This window comes from Erigeron canadensis, chromosome 6 (genome assembly GCF_010389155.1).
Source record: "Erigeron canadensis isolate Cc75 chromosome 6, C_canadensis_v1, whole genome shotgun sequence".
NCBI classification, from domain to species: domain Eukaryota; kingdom Viridiplantae; phylum Streptophyta; class Magnoliopsida; order Asterales; family Asteraceae; genus Erigeron; species Erigeron canadensis.
In genome coordinates this window covers 35,819,691-35,847,440 of record NC_057766.1, presented here as the reverse complement: position 1 = coordinate 35,847,440, position 27,750 = coordinate 35,819,691, and the positions used below count along the sequence as shown (strand labels likewise).

Below are 27,750 nucleotides of genomic sequence, written 5' to 3'. Positions count from 1 at the left end.
TAAATATTTTTAAATGAAATGCATACATTAAAAATATAAAATTGAAATACTAGAATTATGGCGACTTGGCGAGTTTTTTTTACCTTCTTTTGTGTGACTATTCATCAAATGTTATTTCAAAAAATTTAGTTTATATTTAGGTTAATCAATGTCCATATAAAACCAACTTCAAGATTGAAAGGCGTCACATTTCACATATATTCTTTTATATACTATTATTAGAACAAATTTCAATACAAGATTCATCAAGTAATTACAGAGGTTAATAATATGATCCTTATTGTTTTTAAGTCTGAAGGATTCTTTTAACATGTAGAACCTCGAAGCAATTTATAGGTAAGATTTTTTGCATCTTAATCTCTTTTATATATTGTTACAGACAATATTGAGATTTAAAAGTGTAAGAAATGATTTTAGGTGTTACCTACATACTAATCCAAGCTAATGAACTCTTTATTTCTGTTTATATTTAGAGTATACTAGTAGATAGAAAAAAAACTAGTTATGTTGCAAATCACTCATTGACTTTGTCTCTTCAAGGTTTATATTGAAAAGCTATTGGTGGAAACATTCAAATTTGTAAATGCATATACAACAATTATATTGAATAAAACATAGTATTTGGTGGGGCTTTCCAATTGATTATTACGAGTATAACTATAGCATATGAATAAAAAAACTAATCTCCGACATCTTGGTTTATGCATTAAACAATGATACATGACTAGTATAAATTGGGATCTATCCTAATCATATTAACAAAACATATCAAATTCCTTCTCAAAGCTTTTAAGTTCTAAGAAAGAAACTAAGATAAAAAGTGGTTACCTTCATATGAGAAGCCTCGGGGTGTTGAGGCAATGGCCTCAACTAATTTATGCCTTTGGTTTCCTGTTAATTGCAACTGTTATTGCTGAAAATCCTTTCAACTATGAATCACCACCATCATATGGTGATTGGAAATTGCCACCTCCAGTGAAAAATAGCTGGTCATACCCACCTTTTCAATACAAATTTCCGCCTTCACCGATAAAAAATCCATGGTCATATCCACCTTACTCATACAACTCTCCTCCACCACCATCACCGTCTCCACCACCTCCATATGTTTACAACTCTCCACCACCGCCTTCACCATCACCTCCTCCTCCGTATGTCTACAAATCTCCACCCCCGCCGTCACCATCACCACCACCTCCTTACGTGTATAAATCTCCACCTCCTCCATCCCCGTCACCTCCGCCACCATATGTGTATAAGTCTCCACCTCCCCCTTCACCATCACCTCCGCCTCCATATGTGTATATGTCACCACCACCACCTTCGCCATCACCTCCACCTCCTTACATTTATAAGTCTCCACCACCACCTTCCCCATCTCCACCTCCTCCTTATGTTTACAAGTCTCCACCTCCTCCATCACCATCTCCACCACCTCCATATGTGTATAAATCACCACCGCCACCTTCACCATCACCTCCACCTCCGTATGTTTACAAGTCTCCTCCCCCACCATCACCTTCACCACCACCTCCATACGTTTACAAGTCCCCGCCACCACCTTCACCATCTCCACCCCCTCCTTATGTTTACAAGTCTCCACCTCCTCCATCACCATCTCCTCCACCTCCATATGTGTACAAATCACCTCCTCCACCTTCACCATCACCACCACCTCCATACATTTACAAATCTCCTCCTCCACCATCACCCTCACCTCCACCACCGTATATTTATAAGTCTCCCCCTCCACCGTCGCCATCACCTCCACCTCCATACATTTACAAGTCTCCTCCTCCACCGTCGCCATCACCTCCACCTCCATACATTTACAAGTCTCCTCCTCCACCATCACCATCACCTCCTCCTCCATATGTGTACAAATCTCCTCCTCCACCATCACCATCACCTCCGCCGCCGTATGTTTATAAGTCTCCTCCACCACCTTCACCATCTCCGCCCCCACCATACGTTTATAAGTCTCCCCCTCCACCATCTCCATCACCGCCACCTCCTTACATTTACAAGTCCCCACCTCCGCCTTCCCCATCCCCACCACCTCCATATGTGTATAAGTCTCCTCCTCCACCATCACCATCACCACCTCCTCCATATGTCTATAAGTCTCCACCTCCGCCTTCCCCATCCCCACCACCTCCATATGTGTATAAGTCTCCTCCTCCACCATCACCATCACCACCTCCTCCATATGTCTATAAGTCTCCACCTCCACCAACACCGTCGCCACCACCTCCATACATTTATAAGTCCCCGCCACCACCTTCGCCATCTCCACCACCACCGTATGTATACAAGTCTCCTCCACCACCATCTCCATCACCTCCTGCTCCGTATGTCTATAAGTCTCCACCCCCACCATCACCATCACCACCGCCTCCATATGTTTACAAGTCTCCCCCTCCACCATCACCATCGCCACCACCACTGTACATCTACAAATCCCCTCCTCCGCCTCCATACGTGTACAAGTCTCCCCCACCACCATCCCCTTCACCCCCTCCTCCATATGTCTATAAATCACCACCTCCACCAACCAAGTCTCCCCCTCCACCAGCCTACTACTACAAATCTCCCCCACCTCCAACTTCTTACTAAAACACAAACATCTTTTGGATCACGGAATGAGATGATGATTAATTAATTAATGCTTTACCATAAATTTGCTATTATTCTTACATACACAAATGTACTCATTGAGATAATAAGGTCACATTCTGCTATTACATTACTATACTTGTATTTTAGACTTCAATCACACTATTGTTCTCTCGATCATGGAAAGAAAAATTCACTTCATTATGATTTATGTGCTTTTTGTTTTACAGTATGATTAATTAATGTGCTTCTTCTCTTACGAGTTATTTGTTGTTGCCATTTGAAGTATATAAACTAAAAATACCATTATATATAGGACAAAAGTTTGCATGTAATATTCTTTCTTTCACTTCCCACACGTCTAGATCCTGTAAGAAAAAGAAGCAAACTAGGAAACATGAAATTTATTAAGTATATATATATATCAAAATTTAAAGAAGTCTTTGCTAGAACATGTCAACCAGCAAATGCGAAACAACTTCTCCCCACGACAAATTCTATGGAATTCAACAATTTAAACTTTCAGAATCGGACATTAACCCTAAACAACTAAACTAGATAATTGAATAATTCAACTTATATATAAAAATTATGAAAAATAGAATCTCGAAATGAAGATTGAATAACCAAATTAAATACTCAATACCCAATTACTGCCATGATTCCGATTGCAAATGTATGCGTACCCATATATAGCCCAACAATACATCATCCACGTACATTCAATAGAGAATTCGACAACTTATATAAGATACTAGATTAATCAGTGGCGGATCCAGAGAATTTGTTTAGAGGGGTCACTTTTTCACTAAAGACGGTGGTGTAAATGTTTTAAATGATAGGATCGGTTTAAAGTAAGCATACAGAGAACACATAGATCACTTTGAACTAATCTACGATATGCTCAAACGCGACATTCCATTGCAAGACACCATTAGAGTGATTGATGATATATATAGTATATGTATCCCTCTCTCTTAATTACATCAAATATATACATATTATTTAACAGTGTAACATAAGATACACATATTTTTTCACTTAACTGCACAAAGCATAAGAAATTAGTTGCACGTCAAAACAAAATCAGCATACAATTATTCTTCCATCGGGAGCTTACGATATAATGTACTTAATTACTTATAAACATGTGAAGCAACAAATAAAGTTTATTATTAAGTTATAGTTATATTAATATTGTATAAAATTATCTATGATTAATACTCCGTACTTTTTATTATGGTTATAGTATTTTTGTGCTGAATATTTAGTATATAGGCTAAGAAAAGTAATACATGTTGGGCTTTTGAGATAAGTTGAGGGTGGGGTAAGGATCCCATTGCATCCGCCACCCGTGTTAACACACGGACTTTACAAGGTAAAATGATATTGTGATTTTATTATATATACTTGACAAATAGTTAGATAAAAATACACATGAGTAACTTTATAACGACCCGATAATTATTGATTAGTTATTATTTTTTGATCATAAGATTTATGGAGTTATGAAAAAGATTGAATATAGTTTTGTTGTGTATTTAAATATTGAAGATGTAAAAGACATATATTACCAAATTAAAGTCATGCTTGAGCCGTACGCATTGGTCGATTGTGTTTTAATGTTTTGGGAAATGGATCACTGACTTGATGCTGACATAATTTGTCAGCATTTAGCAGAAGGAAGCCTTAGTGAGCCATCGGAAGGGATGCGTCAAGATAAGTTCGATGACTTATCACTCATTTTTTAAGTTAATCAAAAATGGTCGAGGAAGAGAAAAAGAATACTTGGTCCTAAAGGGTCACATAACTCACATGTTGTAGGTCATGTGACCTACTTTATCTTGGAAAAAATTTAGATCTGTATAAGGTTGTACATTGTTTTACTTTCACCCAAAATAAAAAACTAACAAGAAGCTAGGTATTTCAACTGCATCACTTGTAATCTTTTTACCCGTAAATGATTGACAACCTTTTAAACTTCAACATCTTTATCTTAAAAGGTGTTACCTTTTCTCTCTTATATAACGACAACACTTATAAAAACAATTTTTCTTGTTAGTAAAGAATTTATAAGTGAAATTCCATTTTAAAAGTTAAAAAATAAAAATAAAAAAATTTTGCGTTAAAACATAAGGGCTCAATTTTTACGTTTCAAACATGAAGTATGTGAAGTCTTAGAATTAAATCTTGCAACTCGGTGGACGTGCCTCCAATTATGAATCATCTTACCATGCACACCAAATATACAAATAAAAAAAGAATTAATTAAGGAGTCAAAGGAGTAGGAATAGGATCCTTTGTGGTTCTAAAATAAAATTTAAAATTTTTAATGGTTCTGTTTCAATATATTATTTAATCACGTTAAATGATGCTCGGCTATGTTTGATAGAGAGTTTTTAAGAGCTTTTAACTTTAAGTTTTTACCAAAAGCTTCTATTCAATAAAAAGCTTTGTTGGGTTGATGCAGCTTGAAGCTTTTAGATTAGGAGTAAAAGCTCTATATATGAATGCTAGTCATGTTAACGTTTTGGAAAAGCTATCAGCTTTTGGTATGTAAAGTACTTAACTACCCATATCTATCATTGTTGCTATTGTTTCAAAGACAGTTCCGATGACTCCGATACAATTTCTAGATGATTTATTTTATTAACAACTCATGTTAGATAATACACCAATAATATCCTATGAGATATTCCATTATTCAACACATGTTTCAAAGGTAAGAACTTATGGCTTATCCTTCTCATCACTATCATTGTATCAACAGACATGCTTATCGAAATACTAATCCAATATGATATAAATTATGATAACATGTTAACAAAAGATTTATTATGGACTAAATTTTAAACTGAATACTAATTTTTATATATATACTATATTTTCTAGTTACGTCTATTTTTGTCATTTTACATTTTTAAGATGAAGCTACAGTTTTCATATCAAACACCTCTAATAAATAAAAGCTATAGCTAACAGCTTTACTTAAAAGCTACAACTTATAATTTCAACTAAAAGCTACACAAGCTATAGCTATTATTACCAAACATATATCTTAAAATCAAAATTATTTAAACAAATTACAATAATATAAAATTAAATAAGCCGTACTGTCATGTACTACCATTACCCTTTTGACCCTTTCATGTTCATTATAGAGCATCCTCCTTAGAATAAAATAATATGAGGAAACGTTCAAATCCGAATCTAACTGTTGAAAAATACATGTGAAACTTAGTGGAGGTTTCAAACATTCGATTACTTTTTCTTTCTCAAAAATTTTTTTAATGAAAACAGCTTAATTGACAGTTATGTATCAAAAATATGAAGAGGATTAGTTCATAACTACAATTAAAGGGCTAATTATTATTATCTTACCATTGAATAACACAAAAAAACTTCTGTATCTTGGCATATATTGGTCTCAACTTAGTGTGTGCATTTGCTTTGTTCCTGTTAGCAGCAACCAATGTCAATAATTGCTGATAAACATAACGGTTACACAACGTTCCAAAGTCTAATCGATGGGAATTGCCGTCGTTGGTGAAGCATCATGGCAAAAGTCATGAGGGAAATATATAAGTTATCTTCATTTCGTAACTTCCTTAACTTATCGGATTGCAGCTCACATTCGAGTCTGCTAATTATTAATGTACCTGTTTTGACCCGAACCCATTCTGACCCCCGTTAACCAAATTTGCCTAACCCATCCATTTTGTCACCCTACCCATAATGTACTCGTGCATCATCTATATATGTCCTTGTAAAACTAAGTAACACTCAAATTTCAAGCTCGTTTATTTATCAACTCAAGCATTTATCTTGCAGACTTGCACACATATATAACGTATAAAATAAAACAAATTAATTTCATGCTCCGGGTCCATTTTACTTTTAAGTCACCACACCATCAAGGCACATATATAACATATAAAATGAAACTAAGTTGGGATATCCAGGACCAGAAGAGCTATATCACCTGATCAGTTCAGCTCCTTCAATATGTATACAAAAACACATAACGGATCATGAAAACAATGTCCACACATATATTAATTCCCAAGCATAAATAATGACATGTGCTGATTTATTTAATCCAAGGTTAACGTGTTGGACGAATGCAGCTGCATACATATCACGAGTTGCTATTGATATGCGTCATATACCCAATGGACGAAAACTACTTTATATTTTATACTCGTAATACAGTTATAAACACATGCATTACCAGTGCATATAACGGATGTTCAAAGATATACGTTCTTAATTAAAATCTTGTCAAAATATTGATAGTTTTTCATTACAACTAAAATCAGACTACATGCACTTTGAAGGATATATTACCATCGTGCAGCATAAACGCGTTCAAATTTTTAAACATACTGGCACCCACCAACTACTATTTGACTTTCTTATAGAGACATTTTTGGTAAGTTAGATTATTAGCTGATTACAAGGAGTAGAACACCGACAGGGAAAGCATCAAATAATCCCCAATTTAAAATGCTATGCCAACCTGTTTTATGTTAATAAAAAAGTGTAAACGAATGCTATAAAAAGGTTTCTAATCACACCATTCTAACACACAAAAATCAAGTCTTAGTCTTCTAAAAGGAAGAGTAGTAGTGTTTCAAATGGGAAGATCAGTTGTTGGAGTGTTGAGGCATTGGCCTCAACTTATGTATGCTTTAGCTATCTTGTTGATTGCCAATGTTGTCATTGCAGAGAACCCTTATGGATACAAGCCTCCAAACTCTAATGGCTGGAAATTGCCAAAACCCGTAAAGCATACACAACCAAATTCACCTTATGTTTACAAGTCTCCGCCACCGCCATTTAAGCACACATGGCCACATCTACCTTACCTCCACAAATCTACCCCTCCTTCTTATATCTATAAGTCTCCACCACCACCATCTCCATCCCCGCCACCACCTTATGTGTATAAGTCCCCTCCTCCACCATCACCTTCCCCACCACCTCCATACATATACAAGTCTCCCCCTCCACCATCACCTTACCCACCACCTCCGTACGTTTACAAGTCTCCCCCTCCACCATCACCTTCACCACCACCTCCATACATTTACAAGTCTCCCCCTCCGCCATCACCTTCCCCACCACCTCCATACGTTTATAAGTCTCCCCCGCCACCATCACCATCCCCACCACCTCCATACATATACAAGTCTCCCCCACCACCATCACCTTCCCCACCACCTCCATATGTTTACAAGTCTCCACCGCCACCATCACCTTCACCACCACCACCTTATGTATATAAGTCCCCTCCTCCACCATCACCTTCCCCACCACCTCCGTATATTTACAAGTCCCCTCCTCCACCATCACCTTCACCACCACCTCCATACATTTACAAGTCTCCCCCTCCACCATCACCATCCCCACCACCTCCATACGTATACAAGTCTCCCCCACCACCATCACCTTCCCCACCACCTCCATATGTTTATAAGTCCCCTCCACCACCATCACCATCTCCACCCCCTCCTTATGTTTATAAGTCTCCCCCACCACCATCTCCATCACCTCCTCCTCCGTATGTCTATAAGTCTCCACCCCCACCATCACCATCACCACCGCCTCCATATGTTTACAAGTCTCCCCCTCCACCATCACCATCGCCACCACCTCCTTATGTTTATAAGTCCCCACCACCACCAGCACCATCTCCACCACCTCCATACGTTTACAAGTCTCCCCCGCCACCATCTCCTTCACCACCACCTCCATATGTTTACAAGTCCCCACCACCACCATCACCATCTCCACCACCTCCATATGTTTACAAGTCTCCCCCTCCACCATCGCCATCACCACCACCCCCATATGTTTACAAGTCTCCCCCTCCACCTTCGCCTTCCCCACCACCTCCTTATGTATACAAGTCCCCTCCACCTCCATCTCCATCACCTCCTCCTCCATATGTCTATAAGTCTCCACCCCCACCTTCACTATCCCCACCACCTCCATATGTTTACAAGTCTCCCCCGCCACCATCACCATCCCCACCACCTCCATATGTTTATAAGTCTCCCCCACCACCATCACCTTCCCCACCACCTCCATATGTTTACAAGTCCCCTCCACCACCATCACCATCTCCGCCTCCTCCGTATGTTTACAAGTCCCCACCGCCACCATCACCATCTCCACCACCTCCATATGTTTACAAGTCTCCACCGCCACCATCACCATCTCCACCACCTCCATATGTTTACAAGTCTCCACCTCCACCATCACCCTCCCCACCACCTCCATATGTTTACAAGTCTCCTCCTCCACCAACCCCAGCACACAGCCATCCATCTTACTTTAAGTTGCCACATCCACTACCAAAGTATCCATCTCCTCCAGCTTACTTCTATAAGTCTCCACCACCACCAAGTCATTATTAAAGCATAAATATCTTTGTCAATGAATAATGTGACAATGTTAATTGGTTACATTCCCTTAAATTTGCCTTCCTACATAATTACTTGCTATTGTAATCATTCTTAATCAATTTATTGTATTTATGGGTACAAGGTTTTATACTCAATGCCCTTTTTGTTATGTAAAACACATTATTTGTGGAATTCTTTTCTTCTATAATGAAAGGCTGAAAACGCATGTACGTAATTCTGAATCAATGAGTTTCAATTCCTTCTTTTTATCTTAATATCCGTATAATTTGTGATAGAATTTTCATTTTTTTTCCCCAAGAAAAGCTAACCAAATAAGTAGGAAGATGTGAATGCCATTCCATATGAACACAAATAACAAAAACAATGTACCAAAAAAAATACATGGCATAACAGATAGTCCATATTCAATAATTAAATGGAACTTTAACAAAATCAGCTAGCTAATAACTTTTTTTAGTAATAGAAATGGAAAATAACGTTGCAGTTATAACAATTCTGCCTTTCTTTCATATATCATTACTTCTGAACTCTTAAACTTGAAATAATCTATCTTATACGAAGTTGCAGCTAGCATTTCTTGACCTCGTATCACTTCATATGACAGTGCAATGTTTTAAATATATATCGTGTTGTCAAACCTAAACATCAAGTTGTATGATTTCAATCAAATAATATATAGCTAGCGCACCTTGGCTTCCGTCAGCATCCATGTTTAGGGAGATTTGAATTTTCCTAGTCGAATTTAAGAATCTAAATAAATTGAATTCTATAATTTTTATTAAAACAGATTGTAACTAAATTGCAGGAAATAAATAAGAACCTAGCTATTATTTGAAATTTGGAGAGAACTATTGATGTTAGTATGTTACTTCAAAAGACAAGGAAAATGTCAATGATTCACATTTCCATTGTGAATCATCCAAACGCCACTCACAGGCTTTACAACTTCTGTCGTTTCAATTTAGGTTGGGCCCAATTTTTATTTTTATTTTTATTTTTTTAAAGTTTGGGTACCTCCAAGCCCCTCACACTACATGCCGCTGACCTCTATTTAAAATAACCACCAATACATGAGTTTTTTGTTTTGGACATGTGAGTTTCTAATATGAACATGCCCCGTTATAGTCGAATGCCGAGGTCCTAACCTGAAATCCAATAGTTGGTTGTCTAAACGTTTTAAAAAAAACAAAACAAAAAAAAAAACCCTTGCAAGTTCAAGTATCGCTTCCAATGTTTTAAAACCGGATTTTTGAACCCTACCGGACAACCCAAAAAATTTCAGTTCAACCCGTCAAACTGGAAGGGTTTTTTTTATTTAGTTTTAATAAATTTACTACTCCTAACTTAATACAATAAAAAAAAATAGTCAAAATACAATTAGAACTCAAAAAAATTAATACTGAAGTAGTTAGTGTAAAAGGAAATTTGTGTTTTTAAAGTTCACAAACAACCAAAAATAAATTACATAAACATCAAAATAGTTCAAAAAAAAAGAAAAAAAAAAGAAGAAGATGTATTTCATTTTGCTTTAACTTAGATGAATTGGGTGAACTCACGGCAAGCATTGTTATAGATTCCAAAAATTAATTCAAGCAACTTTAGCTGATATAATAGCAATGATAGAGATAAATCAATCTACATTTTTTTACCATCCACAACGAATGTATATACTATATTCCATAGTGTACAATGATATAAACCACGCATTATTATGGATGGTTAGAAAATACTAATCAACATTATTATCGGCTAGTTTATTTATAATTCAAATTTAAAATGATGTTATACATATATATATATATATATATATGGAGTAGATTCCATCTTTTGAAGTATAGGAGCTGAGGACATGAGTTAAAAACTGATCAGGTCGTGAAAGTAATCAACCATATGATACGAGTAACATTTAACCAATTCATTTAAGTGAGTTGGCCTCATGTACGTGCCTTATGATCAGTTTTGTGAAACCTAAGGTCAAGTAATTTGAGAACTTTTGCAAGTAGTTTTGATGACTCTGTAGTTTTGTGAAAGGGTTTGTAAAATGGGGAATTTGGGGATAACATACCCATCCTTGGTACCGCCTCATATGTACATTCAATAAAATTCAGTACGTGAATTTTTTTCTTAACAAATTTACATTACGGATCATTTCCTTGTAAAAGATTACTAGTCTTCCTAAAAGTTCCACTCACCAATTAAGTTTCTTAAAGAGGCATCTTAATTATATATAACGAATGAAATTTAACAAAGTTCATGCTTCAAGTTCATTTTACCTAAGTCACCAGAACATCAAAGCACATTATTGTCATCTATAATTTCGAAACTTTGGAAATTTTTAAATTTCCAGGACCAGAGATGTGAACAAGTAATATAACCTGCAGGCAGGATCCATTAAGATGCGTCAAACAAAATAACAGTACGAAAGTATGTTATACTCGTAACACAGTTATAAAGACACGACTAGCTGATAGTGTATTTTATGGATGTTAAAATTAAGATGTATGTGTCAATTGGTTGGTGGTCCATTGGTAAAGTCTTCGACCTTGGGCAAATCCGTCAGGGTTCGAATCTCACTTTCTACATTTGTAGAAGTTGATTATTAGGGGGGTTTTTCGAGAGTCCTGGGTTTCATCTCAGTCATGCATGGTTCGAGCACCGCATACTGGCCAATTGGATGTCAATGTGGTGTCTCGAATAATTAAGATGTATGTTTTTGATTAAAATCTTGTCAAAATAGTTTTTCATTACAACTAAAATCAGACTACACCATCGTGCCTCGTAAACGCGTTCCATATTTTAACATACTGGCACCCACCAACTACTATTTGACTTTCTTATCGAGACATTTTTGGTAAGTTAGATTATTAGCTGATTACAAGGAGTAGAACACCGACAGGGAAAGCATCAAATAATCCCCAATTTAAAATGCTATGCCAACCTGTTTTATGTTAATAAAAAAGTGTAAACGAATGCTATAAAAAGGTTTCTAATCACACCATTCTAACACACAAAAATCAAGTCTTAGTCTTCTAAAAGGAAGAGTAGTAGTGTTTCAAATGGGAAGATCAGTTGTTGAAGTGTTGAGGCATTGGCCTCAACTTATGTATGCTTTAGCTATCTTGTTGATTGCCAATGTTGTCATTGCAGAGAACCCTTATGGATACAAACCTCCAAACTCTAACGGCTGGAAATTGCCAAAACCCGTAAAGCATACGCAACCAAATTCACCTTATGTTTACAAGTCTCCGCCACCGCCATTTAAGCACACATGGCCACATCTACCTTACCTTCACAAATCTCCCCCTCCTTCTTATATTTATAAGTCCCCACCACCACCATCACGATCCACACCCCCTCCATACATTTACAAGTCACCTCCACCTCCATCACCATCCCCACCACCTCCATACGTCTACAAATCTCCACCACCACCATCTCCATCCCCACCACCACCTTATGTGTATAAGTCCCCTCCTCCACCATCACCTTCACCACCGCCTCCTTATGTTTACAAGTCCCCTCCTCCACCATCACCTTCACCACCGCCTCCTTATGTTTACAAGTCCCCTCCTCCACCATCACCTTCACCACCGCCTCCTTATGTTTACAAGTCCCCTCCTCCACCATCACCATCACCACCACCTCCATATGTTTACAAGTCCCCTCCTCCACCATCACCTTCACCACCACCTCCCTATGTTTACAAGTCTCCACCTCCACCATTGCCTTCTCCACCACCTCCATATGTTTATAAGTCTCCTCCTCCACCGTCACCGTCCCCACCTCCTCCATATGTTTACAAGTCTCCTCCTCCACCGTCACCTTCGCCACCACCTCCATATGTATACAAGTCTCCACCACCACCGTCACCATCTCCACCTCCTCCATATGTGTACAAGTCCCCCCCTCCACCATCACCTTCACCACCACCTCCATATGTTTACAAGTCTCCTCCTCCACCGTCACCTTCGCCACCACCTCCATATGTATACAAGTCTCCACCACCACCGTCACCATCTCCACCTCCTCCATATGTGTACAAGTCCCCCCCTCCACCATCACCTTCACCACCACCTCCATATGTTTATAAGTCCCCTCCTCCCCCATCACCTTCCCCACCACCTCCATATGTGTACAAGTCTCCTCCTCCACCGTCACCGTCCCCACCTCCTCCATATGTTTACAAGTCTCCTCCTCCACCGTCACCTTCGCCACCACCTCCATATGTATACAAGTCTCCACCACCACCGTCACCGTCTCCACCTCCTCCATATGTGTACAAGTCCCCCCCTCCACCATCACCTTCACCACCACCTCCATATGTTTATAAGTCCCCTCCTCCCCCATCACCTTCCCCACCACCTCCATATGTGTACAAGTCTCCACCTCCTCCGTCACCGTCTCCACCTCCTCCATATGTGTACAAGTCACCACCGCCCCCATCACCGTCTCCACCACCTCCATACGTTTACAAGTCTCCGCCACCACCATCACCATCTCCTCCACCTCCATATATCTACAAGTCTCCCCCTCCACCATCACCCTCCCCACCACCTCCATATGTTTACAAGTCTCCTCCTCCACCATCTCCAACACACAACCATCCAACTTACTTTAAGTTACCACATCCATTACCAAAGTATCCATCTCCTCCAGTTTACTTGTATAAGTCTCCACCACCGCCAAGGAATTATTAAAGCGGAAACTTCTTTGGCAAAGCATGATGTGACAATTTTAATTGGTTACATCATATTAAATATAAATTTCAACATAATATATGTTTTTGTCATTAATTAATTTATTGTTGTAAGGTCTGTATACTCAATTCCTTTTTTGTTATGTAAAACAAATCATTTGTGTTATTCTTTCTTCCTATAATGAAAGACTAAAAACATGTAATTCTGGATCATGAGTTTCAATTCTTTCTACTTTATCTTAATATTGCTAATTTTAGTAGGGCTTTCTTTTTTTCCATGAAAAGCTAATCAAATAAATTGGAGTTTGATCTTAGTTTAAAAGAATGTAATATTAGCTTTGGGACAATATTCAAAGTACACTCTAGTAAACTAAATATAATCGAGTAAATTCTACCATACAATCATGAGTATCACACAGGAGCTCATGATTCGCGAAGAAACCTCAATGCACACACTCTGGTTGATAGAGTGTCTTATAGTTCTTATTTTTAAGACAGAGTTAATTGCACAAATCATCTCTGTGGTTTGATCATTTCTATGGTTCTCATTTCTCTAAGTTTATTTTATTTTATTTGGATTTCGTCTTTAATCTAAACTTCTTTAGCACCTTATATCATTTTAAGGGATGGAAAACACGGAAAGTGTGCAACTTTTGTGCAAACTTTTTAACACCTTACATCCCTCAAAAAGTTGTAAAGTGCTAAAGAAGTTTGAATCAAAGACAAAATTCATTATAAAAAATTTAGAAGGATGAAAACAACGAAAATATGCAAAGCACAAGATGATTTGTGCAATTAACCCTTCAAGTTATCTTTCGCAATCATTTCATCATGGATAACAATGCCCCTAGAAGCCATGATCACCGTGCAAACTATTGCATTGACACTTAGCAAAAAAAACAAATAAATTAAAACTTTCAGATAAACTTTCTGTTTTGTCTTATAATCGAGTTCCATCCTAATTTTACATATCTTTTTCAATGATTTTGTTTATTTACATTTGAGTTTTTTCTTGTATTTGTTAAAATAGTTATCAAAAACTATTCTTATGTAAATTTCAAAATTTTCGAGCTCATTTCAACCCATCTTGAATCTTTATGATGGAGCCAAGCTCATACATGTTCACAAAGGCTCCTCGAGCTATTGAGTTGAATTTGAACTTAGCTTTATTCAATAGAGTCACGTTGAGCTTGAATTGTTTATTACATTATTATATATGACTAGATTTATAATCTAAACTTTTTATAATCCAACATGTATTCTCCAAGCAAGCTATATATGTGCCTCCCTATCTGGACAATGGCAGCAAAGAAATATATATGTTATGGTTCTGGTTCAGATAAAACAAGGGTTAAAGTAACACAAATAAAACAATCAAATTCACTTAACTGGAAATCATAGTGCATCAACAAAAATTTTGCGCATCAGATTATATACTTGTGCTATATGAATCTTCATACATCAGTTTTATCATGATCCGGTTATCAAAATATTATCTTATTTATTTTACCTTAGAACTTGTTTTATAATTACTTATAATAATATGTTCACACTAATCCTATACCTTGCCTACACCGAGATTGGACACAGATGTTGTCGTAGTATATTTCCGTTCTAAAACATACATTTTATGTTCTTTGAACACATATCTGATACATCTTTGGGATGCCCATTTTGCATTTTTGCCACAAACGTGTTTATCGTAGAAAAAATGAGGAAAAAAAAAAAAACAGATACTCTACTAGCACTAATCTGCTTTGACTTTTTTGAAAGGGCGTATTTAATTTTTTAGTTTATTGATGAAAAATTACAAAGTCATGAACACCAGCTAAGTGGGGAAGCATGAATATCTATGATCTATGTGACAACCAATTTATGATTTAATTAAACATCTAATCTAATACTGTATATTATAATGTACATATATAGCACTCTATAAAAAGGTTCGATTCAAACTAGTTTAACACACATTATAGTTTACACTTGTAAAGGAAGAGTCTCATATATGGGAAGCCTTGTGGATTTGAGACACTGGCCTCAAATGATGTATGCTTTTGTTTTCTTATTTATTGCTACTGTTGTTATTGCAGAAAAACCATATGGTTATTACAAACCTCAACAGTCTAATGGCTGGAAATTGCCACAACCGGTGAAACATACATTGCCGAAATCGCCTTATGGTTATAAGTCTCCGCCACCACCACCAATGACGCATACATTACCAAAACCATCTTATGTTTACAAGTCACCGCCTCCACCGTCGCCTTCCCCGCCTCCTCCATATGTTTACATGTCTCCACCCCCACCATCCCCATCCCCTCCTCCTCCGTACGTCTACAAGTCACCACCTCCACCATCACCCTCACCTCCTCCTCCATATGTCTACAAGTCACCGCCTCCACCATCACCGTCACCGCCACCTCCTTACATTTACAAGTCTCCTCCCCCACCGTCACCTTCCCCACCTCCTCCATACATGTACAAGTCTCCACCCCCACCATCGCCATCCCCTCCTCCTCCATATGTCTACAAGTCACCGCCTCCACCATCAAAATCGCAGCCACCTCCTTACATTTACAAGTCTCCTCCCCCACCAACTCCTAAACCTCCACAAGCATACCACTACAGATTGCCAAGAAAAGCAGCAAAATCTCAACCTGCTCTTCCAACTTACTACTACAAGTCTCCGCCACCTCCAAGACATTATTAAGCAACAATCTCCTGCTAACAGTGAGACAAGATTAATCACATGCTACATCCTCCTAAAGTTGCCTTCCTTCACAACTTTTATTTGTTTTTCCTATTCTTAATCAACTGTATCTTTGTAAGTTAACAAGGTCTCACCATCAATGACCTTCATTTATGTTTTGTTTTTTTTTTAATCATTTGTTTTATCATTTCCTTCTGTCAATGGAAATGTATACTTTATAGTTATCGTCCTCCGCATTATATCATTACAAGCTTTGCCGCTGCAAGCGTAATCAACATGCCAACAGCCTAGCAGTACCTATTAGCTAAGACCCTAACAATTATTCGAAATAATAATTATGAGAAAACGATAAACCTTCTATAACCTTTGGGGCCGTTTGATTCTCAAAATGTATGAGAATTTGATGGAATAAAAGTGAATTTACTTTCTGGAATTGTTAGGATAGCAGAGAATATTCTAAATTCCATTTTACCCCAATTCCATACATTCCGGGAATCAAACAGCCCTTAATGTTAGGTCAACTACAGAATGCTCGTAATCTTTTTATAAGTATGCATTAACATGCATGTAATGTAATCCAATAGTGTTATTAATATGTTAAAACAAAATCTGACTTAGAGACTCTGTTACCTTTAGACATCTGAAGAACATATTTGACTTCTTACACCATCGTTACGTGTAATCGATAATCCTTCCTTTTAGTGAAACTACAACCTTTTACAAAGTTTTCATCAGGGCCAGAACTGAATCAACAATATTTCTATATAACTACACTAATACAGAGACACTGTAATGCAGGACCTTTTTGTGCAGGTTTGTTCAACAATTACTAAACACTGAGTTTGGGCCGGAAATCAGATTTGGCAAATGGTGCGGTGAACTCATCGGCACAAGCCATGCGAATGCGCTCGGGAGTTGCAGGATTATCAAGAGGAAACCACCCATGAGACCCTGATTCAGCTCTTGCAGCTATAATCGCATCTTTTATCGCAAAAAAGACGGATGAAGCCAGAAAGAATGGAGGTTCGCCAACCGCTTTAGATGAATGTACAGCCTTGTCATTTGGAGCATCCTATATTACAAACAAATCAACTATAAAACCAATTTCAAATTTGTTCTTTTTTCGTATTAGAGCAAAGCATCACGTACAATGCTTATAAAAGAGCACGTTTTATCAAAGTCTTATACCTTCAATAGTGAAACCTTAAATTTGAAAGGTACATCATTGACGGATGGAATTTTATAAGTTCCGGGACCAGAAGTGAACAAGGAACCTGGAGATATCCATTTGTGCGCACCATCCCCCCATTTCAACTCCTCCAAAGCCAGCCACCCAATACCTTGCACAAATGCTCCTTCAATCTGTATGCAACAAAAAAACGTCAAGAAAATCAGCTAAACGTATATCTTGATCCGGGAAACTATTAACCATTTTCTAAAATTACATGATTGATAAACAGAGAACATAAACAAAAGGGAAGGAACCTGTCCAACATCAATGGCTGGATTAATGGAGAATCCAAGATCCAAGATGACATCAGCAGACCTCGTGTGGAAATCCCCGGTCAAAGTGTCGATTTCTACCTCAGCAAATGAAGCTCCATATGTAAAGTACCTGAATGGATGGCCCTTTCCAGTTTTCCAGTCAAAATCAATGTCCGGGACGATGTAAAACCCATGAGCAGATAGATCTATACGCTCGAGATAGCATGCAATTACCAACTGAAAACAATCGAAACATGTTATTTATAACGAGTCATTTGGTCCTTCTGTTGTTAAACTGTTAGATCATCGAAGGGACCTTATTGTACCTCCATAAAAGAACTATGTTTTTTCAAAGATGCAATCGGCTCCATTCTTGCTTTAATTTGATTACATGCATCCAAAACTGCCGCCCCATACATATCAGAACTAGCTGATGCTGCTGTTGGAGATGCATTAGGAACCTATAAAGACAGATCAACCGTTAAGGAAACTATACATAGTGCAACATTAAAATACAATATTATAACTTTAGAGTCATTACCTTGTCGGTACTGGTCTCTGATATGAATACGGAACTAAGAGGAATTTCGAAGGCGGAAGCAGCAATTTGAGCAACTTTTGTATGTAAACCCTGACCCATCTCTACACCACCATGCGTGACCAACACAGTTCCATCCGTATAAACTTGGACCAGTGCACCTGCCTGCTTCCAATGAGCACGAATAAACATAATAAGTGACACATATTTAGGGGTTGTTTGGATATACTTTTGAAAGTGATTAACTGATTATGTGATTTTGAGTGATTAGAATCAGATTTCAGCTAATAATAAATACAGGTTGTAGGAATAGTGTTTGGATGTGCTTTTGATGTTGGAAGTTGTAAAAATCAATTGTTAAGAGTGTTTAGCGATGCTGATTATATGACAAATTAGACCAAAATGGATATTCTTGTGAAGAAAGGAGATACAATCTTGTGGGATGGGAGTTGAAGTGTCTGAAATAAAACTTTACCCTTTAAAATCAGTATTGATGCAACCCATATGAAACTAATAATCAACACAAACTATTTATTTGATCCGTTTAACCATCAGATAAATGGAAACACAAAATCACCTGGTTCATGAACTTTATTGTAAATGAAATGCCAAACATCGTTGGAATTATTGCAACTCCACGCTTCTTCCATCGATTATTAAGATTGAACTTTTCAACCTCGCTTCTAACTTTCAGAAAGTTGCAGGATTTCTTGAGTTCATCCCACAGTCGATGCAAAGTGCAATCTTCGACTTTTTGTCCATAGTGTAATATTGACCCGTCGCTCAAGAAATTAATTTCCTATAATGGATTCATACTTTAGTCTTAATTAGGAAGAATTTTCATTTAAGCTAACAAATAAAATTTTAAAACCTAAAACATACTCTGATCTCTTCAGGGCTTTTCTTAACTTCCATGGCAATTCTTTGAATCCAATTCTCAGTTACGAGCATACCTTGCGGTCCACCAAATCCTCTAAAGGCGGTATTACTAGGAAAGTTAGTGAAACAAACACTTCCATTAACTCTAACATGTGGGATCTCATAGACATTATGAGAAAAATACATTGCGCGTTCAAGTATTGCTTGAGACAAATCAAGTGAATTCCCAGCATTGTTGTAGATTTCAAGATCTAATGCAAGTACCTTTCCTTCAGTTGTGAACCCAACCTAATTGATGTAATACTCATAATTATAATCAACAATATGTCCAACCATACTTTTGAGGAATCGTTGACTAGCTAAATATATTTCTAAATTTAGAAACTCTACCTTGTATTTTCCAAGAAAGCTATGTCGTTGGCCAGTTGTCTTCATGTCTGTGTCCCTGTCTAATGTAAGTTTCACGGGCCGATTCAACATGTATGCTGGTACACAGGCAACAGCAGCAAAGAAAGCAGATCTTGTCTCCTTCCCACCAAATCCACCACCAATTCGCTTCACCTTGCAAACCACTTTTGACATTGGGAGACCAAGCACGTGGGACACATACTTTTGATGCTTTTGCGGTGCCTGAATTTAAAATAAAAAAAAAAAGAAAAGAAAATATCATCATTCTAAAATATGACAACTTCTAAAGACAATTACTAGATGTAGCAAAGAATCTGTTTGCTTAAGAATGGGCTGACAGGAATTTAAAGTCTAGCGGGTCAAACAAAAGAATAGCAATAAAAAAGGAAGTCAAAGTCGCCCAAATTATGTCCTTAATGCAGGGAACCACCTAAATGATTTAATTCATACACAAGATATTGTCAATAAGTATAATTCTTGTAATCGTACTTGACATTTTAATTGGTTATTAATATTAAAAAGTAGACCTGAAATTTTTGGTTATAAGTGTTTTGTGCCAACCTGGCCCGTTTTGACTCATACAAAAAAGGAACAGTTTTGGCGTGTTAACCAACCCCCTAAATTGCCCATTATGCCACCTCTAAGAATAACATAAAAGATTCTTGGAAACCAAAACATATGCCGCTCACCTGAGTTGATGAAATCATGTGAACCTCATTACCGCCGTCCATAGTCCAAACATAGGTACTCTGTGGCTCCAGATAGAAGTGTTCTTGACCTCCAATGTGAACTTCACCCTCAATGATCCTATGACATTGGTCTGACTTAAAACAGAGGTCGACGTCCCCTTTACTTAATAATCTATGTGAATTTGGATGAAAACTTTTAGACTTGACAGCATCCTCTATGGATAAGATCGCTGGCAGAACTTCATACTCAACTTCAACTTTGCTTGCTGCAAGCTTTGCATTTTCATGAGTGTCAGCAACAACTACTCCTATAACCTGCATAAATATGAAAATAAACAAAAGAACAAAGAGAGAGGAACTAAATGCACTTCAAAATAACGAATGGTTAATATTTCAAAGAATCAACATCATACTTAGGTTTTCTATACCAAGCAACCACCATATCGTAAGAAATATAACCTGTTAAGTATTACGATCACCATTGCATTTACACTTCCAACATTAGGCCAAAATCATACATTCATGTTCTTGTTGCAACTTCACATGAACTGTATTATGTTATGTTGATCATCTTATAGATTATTATTTCAAAAAATAGCCCTAAAAGGAAGTGTAAAAAAGCGAAAGACGTCAAACAGGGTGAAAGTCTCCCCCGTGACCCCGTTGGAATTTTAATGCATAAAACCTAAAATCACTTTAATTAGAATGTTACATTGGCATATTGTTTTGAAATATAACTATTAATATCTGACGCTTTAATTGTGTCTAAAATACAAAAAACTTGGACACTAGGTGTTCGCCGGATCAATAGTCAATACAACCCATAGAAATAAATCACACATTTTCTATGTTGCCAAACCCACCCAGTTTTCCACCTGTTCTCCCAAGCACATCGAATCTGGCTTTTTGTAACAAACTAACGATCATACTTATAAAAGTGCAACAAAAGAAGTACTTCCTTAGCAAGAATTTAGGATTTCACACCAACAAGGAATTAGCCTAATGGTAAGGCAAACACATGGTCTCAGGTTCGATCCCCGCTTGGGGCAAAAAATAATTCCTTTAAGGTACCCGTTACCAATGAAGCCTAGACTGTGAAGTTTAAATACGCGGGTTCGATCCTTCGGGGTGCCCAGATCATGTGGGGATTAGGATGAAGGTATTTTACCGGCATCATATGGCTCATACGGGGTGGGTCGATGGGTATCCAATTGTGGTGCCGGGGCTAGGGTTCCCTCCATTACCCTTTTTTTTAATTTAGGATTTCACATAAAGAGCAAAAATGTAAACGCATAATGATAAATATCTTGCTTGGCACTGTGGTTTTTGTTTGCAATTCTGCAACCACTATGATTTGATTTTAAGGAAGCCGACTGCTCCAAAATAAGGATACAAATCAATCGAATACTACATTATGAAATTACTTTTAGATAAGGTTTCTGGAATAGTGTACCTGGCCAACACAAGTGACGATCTCAGAAGCAAAAACTTCCTCGTCTAATATAACAGGGCCAATACGATTTTCACCCGGGATATCTTTGGCAAAAAAAATACCAGCAAATCCAGGAGATGACCTAGCACCCGAATCATCGATTGATAGTAAACGAGCATGTGGCTTCTTGCTTAATATTAAAGCAGCATGCAAACCACCAGGCGGCATCGGTGTGTCATCCGTATACTCAGCCTCGCCTGTCACCTGAAGTCTCGCTGACATGTGAACCTCGGGAGACCCCACGGATGTGCCTTGTTTTATAACTTCATAGTCTTGACTACCCATGACAGACGGACGGTGAAATGACTCAACAGCCGACAAATGTGATTCGGGTACAGTTTCGTTAAAAAAATCTTGACCATTCATTTGATGAGATACCCACAAAAAGAACTTGAAAAAGAAACTTAAAGTCAAAGATTTACGAAACTCCACCATGCCACCAGGTGCATCTTCAGATATCACAACCTCGTGCCTCAAAATTTCCAAAACATTCTGCAAGAGTTCCTTATTCCATACCTTCCCGATTAAATACTCATTAGTTTTTACAGCTGATAATGAAACAGGGGCAACACCCCCGTACACAATATTCGCATCAGAAATGATCCACTTTTGATTATTTTTTTCAAGATGAACACGCATTCCAGCATTCACAAGCGCAATATCATCTTCCCTTCTATGAGCCTGCTTAAATTCTTTCACATACTCAAACTTACGAGTCCAAGGAAGAAAAACCGATAAAAGAATCTCGTTATTCCCCAAATCGACTTTTCGATAACCCAAAAAGAATTTTTCAGCCAATGTATCTCTAATGTTTCCTTTGCAGTCAACAATTCTAAACTTTGCACCAGATGCCATCCAAAGAGGATTCAAGTCTGAAATCGGGCTGGCAGTGCATATGTTTCCACCCACCGAAGCAACATTTCTTATTTGAGTTCCTGCAAACCATTTTATTTGTTCAACAATAGCTTTACAAACTGATGTTTCATAAAGGGGACGCTCTTCAATAACTCCTTTGAAAAATTTCTGAAGAACTGAGAGCCTAACACCAGCACCGATCTCTATGCCATCATCGTTAACGGTCAAGATATTAAGTTCAGGCACATGGGTAACCGATACGAAAACTGGGTAGTTAATTTTCTTAAACCTAGTTTCAATTCCCACTTCCGTATTTCCTACAACTAATTTTGCATCAGGGTATCTTGATTTCAACTCCAATACATGTTTTAACAGAAATGGCCTATGCCATTTGATCCCACCAGATCCGTTTAAGCTTAGATAACTTGGTTTTCTCCGTATAAGTTGAGGTGGAAATATCAGTTCTTTATTTGTGTATGAGCTTCCATCAATTTCGTTATAAGAAACAGGTTTATATTCATTCTGGCAAACATCCGCTTGCTTGATGGTTTCATTGTTGGGCCCACAGGAACATGGTTCACCAGTTGAAGGGCAAATAAATTCCCCATCTTTAGGTTCGTGTGATGAAACCGTGCCACTTGTGTATAACAAGTCATTACTCTTTGAAAAGACTCGAAATGCATCAAGAATCGGTCTATAACCAGTACATCGACACAAATTTCCTGCAAGACTTTCTTCAATCTGGTCTTCAGTAGGTGGGGTTTTACAAGACCTTAACAATGCATACATAGACATAATAAATCCAGGTGTACAAAATCCACATTGTGAGCCGTGACGACTGGCTAATGATTCCTACATATATTTTAAAGGGAAGTAGTTAAATAATACATCAAAGATGTTGGGAATATGTTGTTCAATTTTGGCCAAGTGGCCTTTCAATTTGCACAGAAACAGATATGTGAGTTGCTTTTATAATCCTGGGTAACAACTAGAATTGAAGATGGGAACCATGAAATGAAGAGCAGGGGAAATGATATAAATGCCCAGGAAATATCAGATGCTATCTTATATCTTCATTGCAAGTCCAAATCCAAACAAAGCTCAGCCTTTGGCGCATTGGATTACAGGAGTGTGAGAAATTCGGTCGTAAACTTATATTAGAAGTATGGGGGTTAAAAAGGGTAAGCATTTAACGTGGATGCCTTGCTCATAGCCTCATTTGCACATTTAGTTCTTTAAATCTAAGGGTGATGGATGTGAATATTGAAGGTGATTTAAAAGAGCTAAAATCAAATAGTCAGTTGTAAGCCATAAAAGAAGATAAGATATAGTTTGCATGTGCTTTTGTTATTTGTAGCAATCAGAAAACAATTGTTTGAAGCTGTCATAACCAGAAAATCAGATGTCTTTTGGTTAAACAGATAACGTTACCTTGAGAAATTACTACATAAAATGACCAAAAAGAATATTCTTGTGAGAAAAGGAAATACGTGTTGTGAGACAAAGAGTCTGAGTCTCACAAATGAAGTTAATGAATGGATGATTAAGTTATTTTATTTTACTCTTTGATAATACTTTTTGTTCTGGCTAATATGCGACTGATGATCTATAACTAAGAAACTGACCCTTAAATAGCTAACTAAACAGCTAACCGAGAAAGCAGAATCTGTTTACTCGGACATTAAAAACTTATTAGTGATCTAGGTAATCAATACAAAAAAGATATTACAAGATAAAAGCGCATAATCGCCAGTACAATTAAAAACAGGAACTAAAATTGGACTGCACCTGAACTGGATGCAAACCAAGTTTCCGATTGCCTAATCCTTCCACTGTGATTACATGCATTCCTTCAACAGAATATAGTGGAGCCAAGCAAGCATTAACTGCTTGGTGCCTGGAACAACAGAAAGAACATAAAATTCAAGATAGCAACTAATTAAAATACAACACATTCTTACTTACAGGAGTATGCAAAACACGAAAAGAAAGTTCAGATTTTAAATGGAAACCAAATGCACAAATTAAGTAGCTAAAGCCATAACATTTGATACAATAACTTAAATCGTTGATCATTCAACACACACACAGATGGGTGGGGGTGGGGTACTCACACACATTTCTTTGAATTTTGATCGAAATAAGATACCATAACAGTGCATGCCCCACAACCTCCTTCTCCACAGCCGAGCTTAGTTCCAGTCAAACCTTCATCTTTATCACAAGAAAGGGAGCAACAAAAGGATTCAGATCATACTATAGGAAAAAAAGTAGTCACATCTTAACATAAGGTAAACGGGTCAACCGAGTAGGGCGAGTCTTTGACTCATATTCTGAACCTTTACCCTGACCATCCCCAACATGTTTACCTACCAGACCTCTTGTGGGGACATCAGGACACCTAACCACTAGACTACTTTAATGATGGTCCATCTTTGCATAAAAAGAATATAGTATTACTTTCATCATTTAAGTACAACAAATCATAGATAGATACATGAAAAATGGTTAGTTAAAAAGAAAGAAAGAGAAAGTTGGAAGCTTTTTAATACCTCTGAGATATTCAAGAAGTGTTAAGTGAGCCAAACCATCTGGAAGCACTTTCTGGACTCCATTAACATACAAAATTGCATCTTTTGATCCTTCTATTTCTTCTTCTGTCTTCAGTGATCCCATCTCAACCCCCCGTAAATCAGTGTATCTATATGTATGTGTGTGCGTGTGTAAATTTAATTATCCAAAAATGGATTTGAATGAATTCTTGATGAAATAAATGTGATGGGGATGAAGAAAGCTGTGTGTTTGGGAACTCTTGTTGGACTTCTTCACTTTGGAATTTTGTTTTGTTTCGTAGTTTATTTGGATTTGGATCTGAGGTGTCAGCAATTAATCAGTGGTGGTGTCATTTTATATTTTTGGAAGTTTGTCCTACTACTGTTAAAGGGCGGCTTAAACATCGGTGATCAAAAGTAGATATAGGTGATAATTTAGATATAAACATGATCCTTATAAATCTTAAAATTCAGAGGGTTATTTAACATGAGTAAAAATTGATATTAATGCATCACTATAATGTTAATATCACATAATATTTTCCCATAAATATATGATGTTTTGTATATGAGATTCGTATCATAATTTAGATTGGATCCCCTTAATTCAAATTGCAGCGATCTCGACTTTTAGATGACCATTGGATTTTGATTATAGATCATAGTATCATACAACTACTATATTGTGTTATATTGTTTTATATCCATCAAAAATAATGTTACTATACGAGTCATATGTTCGTGCAATGCAACGACAATGGTGGTAACGACATGGGATGGTGATGGCTGTGACGGGTGGTGGTGGTGCAACAGGTGGCGGCAATGGTGGTGAATGTAAAAGTAATTGACGTTAAAGGAGATTAGGGTTGTCAATGGGTTCGGGTTGGCAGGTTGGTGGGTTGAAAAACTCCGACCCTAACCCATCCCACTAAAAGTTTCAAGTCAGAAATTTCAACCCTGACCCACAACCCGCCAACCCATGACCCAACCCATGTGACCCGATAAGCAAATATATATAAATATAAAATGAAATAAATCAACCAATATAAAGCTTTATCATTGATAGTGTAAGCCGAAAACGAAGGGTACAAAAAAGAAAGAAATACGAGGGTATTGTTAATACTTGGCACAAAGTTAACAAACTTACCGTCTCATCCTACATCACTTATCATCTCACAGAATTTTGAATCCTCCTTTTATTTCATATTTGAAGTTACTTTAGGTTGGAAATATAAAAAATGAGAATAGGACGTATGAATTAGTGTAATGTGGAGTATGAACTATTATATATAATTCAATTATTTTAAAGATATTGGGTTGGCGGGTCGACCTGACAACCCAACAACCCAACCCAGAAAAAATCAGGTTGGTGGGTTGGTGGGTCGAAAATACTCAATCCTAACCTGATTTTTTTCGGGTTGGGTCAAAATTGACAGCCCTAAAGGAGATAGTATAATTATTTTAAGGATTGAGGAATTTATGTTGTAAATTATTTCATTAAGGATATTGACAAACTTGAAATAATCAGGGGATTATTAAGTGATGGGGAATTACCTGGGCACTAGCCTGGCTGGAGGATTAGTAGGTACCAAATGGTACATGGGATCAGGGGTTTCCATCGAATTATCCTTTTTATTTAGGTATATTAGGTAAAGATGTTTAAGTTAGTGAATAAAGTAGAGGGATATTTTTATTTGTTTAGTTCCTTATTTGAGATTTTTGTGGGGTGATGATCTCTTTTATACGGTATTTATAGATTGAGTAAAAATGATACACGGTAAAGATAATGCTAAATTTACTAACATATATTTTTATCGGCATTAAATAGTTATATGATTTAAACAAATCAGATTTAATCAAGTGATTGGACTTTTTATTTTTAAAGACAGAGATCAAGAGTCCGATCTTTATACCCAGTACTTTTGATAGAACCTGAAAACATCATCGCGTGAGTAAAGATAAGGTTGTCTACATCTCAGACTTCTTATACACTATCGAAGACGATATTATGACTCAAAACTCGTAGAAGACAACATTCAGATTACTTAGATTAGATGTCATTAAAGGTGTCCAACATATAACACAAAAGGAAGACAAAAGAAAAAGAAATATGCGTTGAATAGTTTAAAATAATATAATTTTTTTAAATAGAAAACAATTGTAGATCTCACTTTTACATATCAAATGATAAGATAATAATGATAAATCAACCTAATTAGTATGCCTAAAGATATGCGTAATATTAAGATGATGACATGTGGAACCCTATCTATAATCTTTGCCCCCCCCCCCCCTATTAAAATATTACTTTTTGGATCCCGCCGCCGCTACACATATTGATTTATTTCGTTAATAATGGTACTTAGAAAGTACACATAGTACACCGCCATACTAACTTG

At 37.2% G+C, this 27,750-nt stretch overlaps 3 protein-coding genes across 3 annotated transcripts; 2 read left to right on the top strand and 1 right to left on the bottom strand.

Annotated features, from left to right (window-relative positions):
* Nucleotides 1-834: 834 nt before the first annotated feature.
* Nucleotides 835-13,744, top strand: LOC122604794 (adhesive plaque matrix protein-like). Its single transcript, XM_043777660.1, has 5 exons — nucleotides 835-916; nucleotides 1,043-2,529; nucleotides 5,087-5,168; nucleotides 7,345-9,027; nucleotides 12,195-13,744. Exons 1-5 carry the CDS (start codon nucleotides 835-837, stop codon nucleotides 13,742-13,744), a joined length of 4,884 nt encoding a protein of 1,627 aa, XP_043633595.1.
* Nucleotides 13,745-15,748: 2,004 nt separating this feature from the next.
* Nucleotides 15,749-16,453, top strand: LOC122604793 (extensin-3-like). The gene has a single exon (XM_043777659.1). The coding sequence runs from the start codon at nucleotides 15,749-15,751 to the stop codon at nucleotides 16,451-16,453; it is 705 nt and encodes a 234-aa protein (XP_043633594.1).
* A 568-nt stretch (nucleotides 16,454-17,021) lies between these two features.
* LOC122602516 (xanthine dehydrogenase 1-like) lies at nucleotides 17,022-25,688 on the bottom strand. Its single transcript, XM_043775129.1, has 13 exons — nucleotides 25,352-25,688; nucleotides 24,914-25,013; nucleotides 24,588-24,696; nucleotides 21,906-23,651; nucleotides 20,453-20,767; nucleotides 19,746-19,985; nucleotides 19,359-19,643; nucleotides 19,054-19,275; nucleotides 18,480-18,641; nucleotides 18,265-18,399; nucleotides 17,939-18,175; nucleotides 17,642-17,815; nucleotides 17,022-17,525 (listed from the first exon to the last, which is right to left on the bottom strand). The coding sequence occupies exons 1-13, from the start codon at nucleotides 25,473-25,475 to the stop codon at nucleotides 17,283-17,285; spliced, it is 4,092 nt and encodes a 1,363-aa protein (XP_043631064.1). The 5' UTR covers nucleotides 25,476-25,688; the 3' UTR covers nucleotides 17,022-17,282.
* Between the last annotated feature and the right edge of the window lie 2,062 nt (nucleotides 25,689-27,750).

Bases quoted from the DNA above. Each gene is read 5' to 3' on its own strand.
- LOC122604794 (XM_043777660.1), top strand. From the start codon at position 835: ATGAGAAGCCTCGGGGTGTTGAGGCAATGGCCTCAACTAATTTATGCC. The intron at 917-1,042 runs AAAATCCTTTCA...TAAAAAATCCAT, and splicing joins AATTGCAACTGTTATTGCTG to GGTCATATCCACCTTACTCA. The intron at 5,169-7,344 runs GTATGTAAAGTA...TTGTCATTGCAG, and splicing joins GGAAAAGCTATCAGCTTTTG to AGAACCCTTATGGATACAAG.
- LOC122604793 (XM_043777659.1), top strand. From the start codon at position 15,749: ATGGGAAGCCTTGTGGATTTGAGACACTGGCCTCAAATGATGTATGCT.
- LOC122602516 (XM_043775129.1), bottom strand. From the start codon at position 25,475: ATGGGATCACTGAAGACAGAAGAAGAAATAGAAGGATCAAAAGATGCA. The intron at 18,400-18,479 runs GTAATGACTCTA...CTGTCTTTATAG, and splicing joins CAGAGACCAGTACCGACAAG to GTTCCTAATGCATCTCCAAC. The intron at 17,526-17,641 runs GTATAAGACTTT...TTTGTAATATAG, and splicing joins TTAAGGTTTCACTATTGAAG to GATGCTCCAAATGACAAGGC.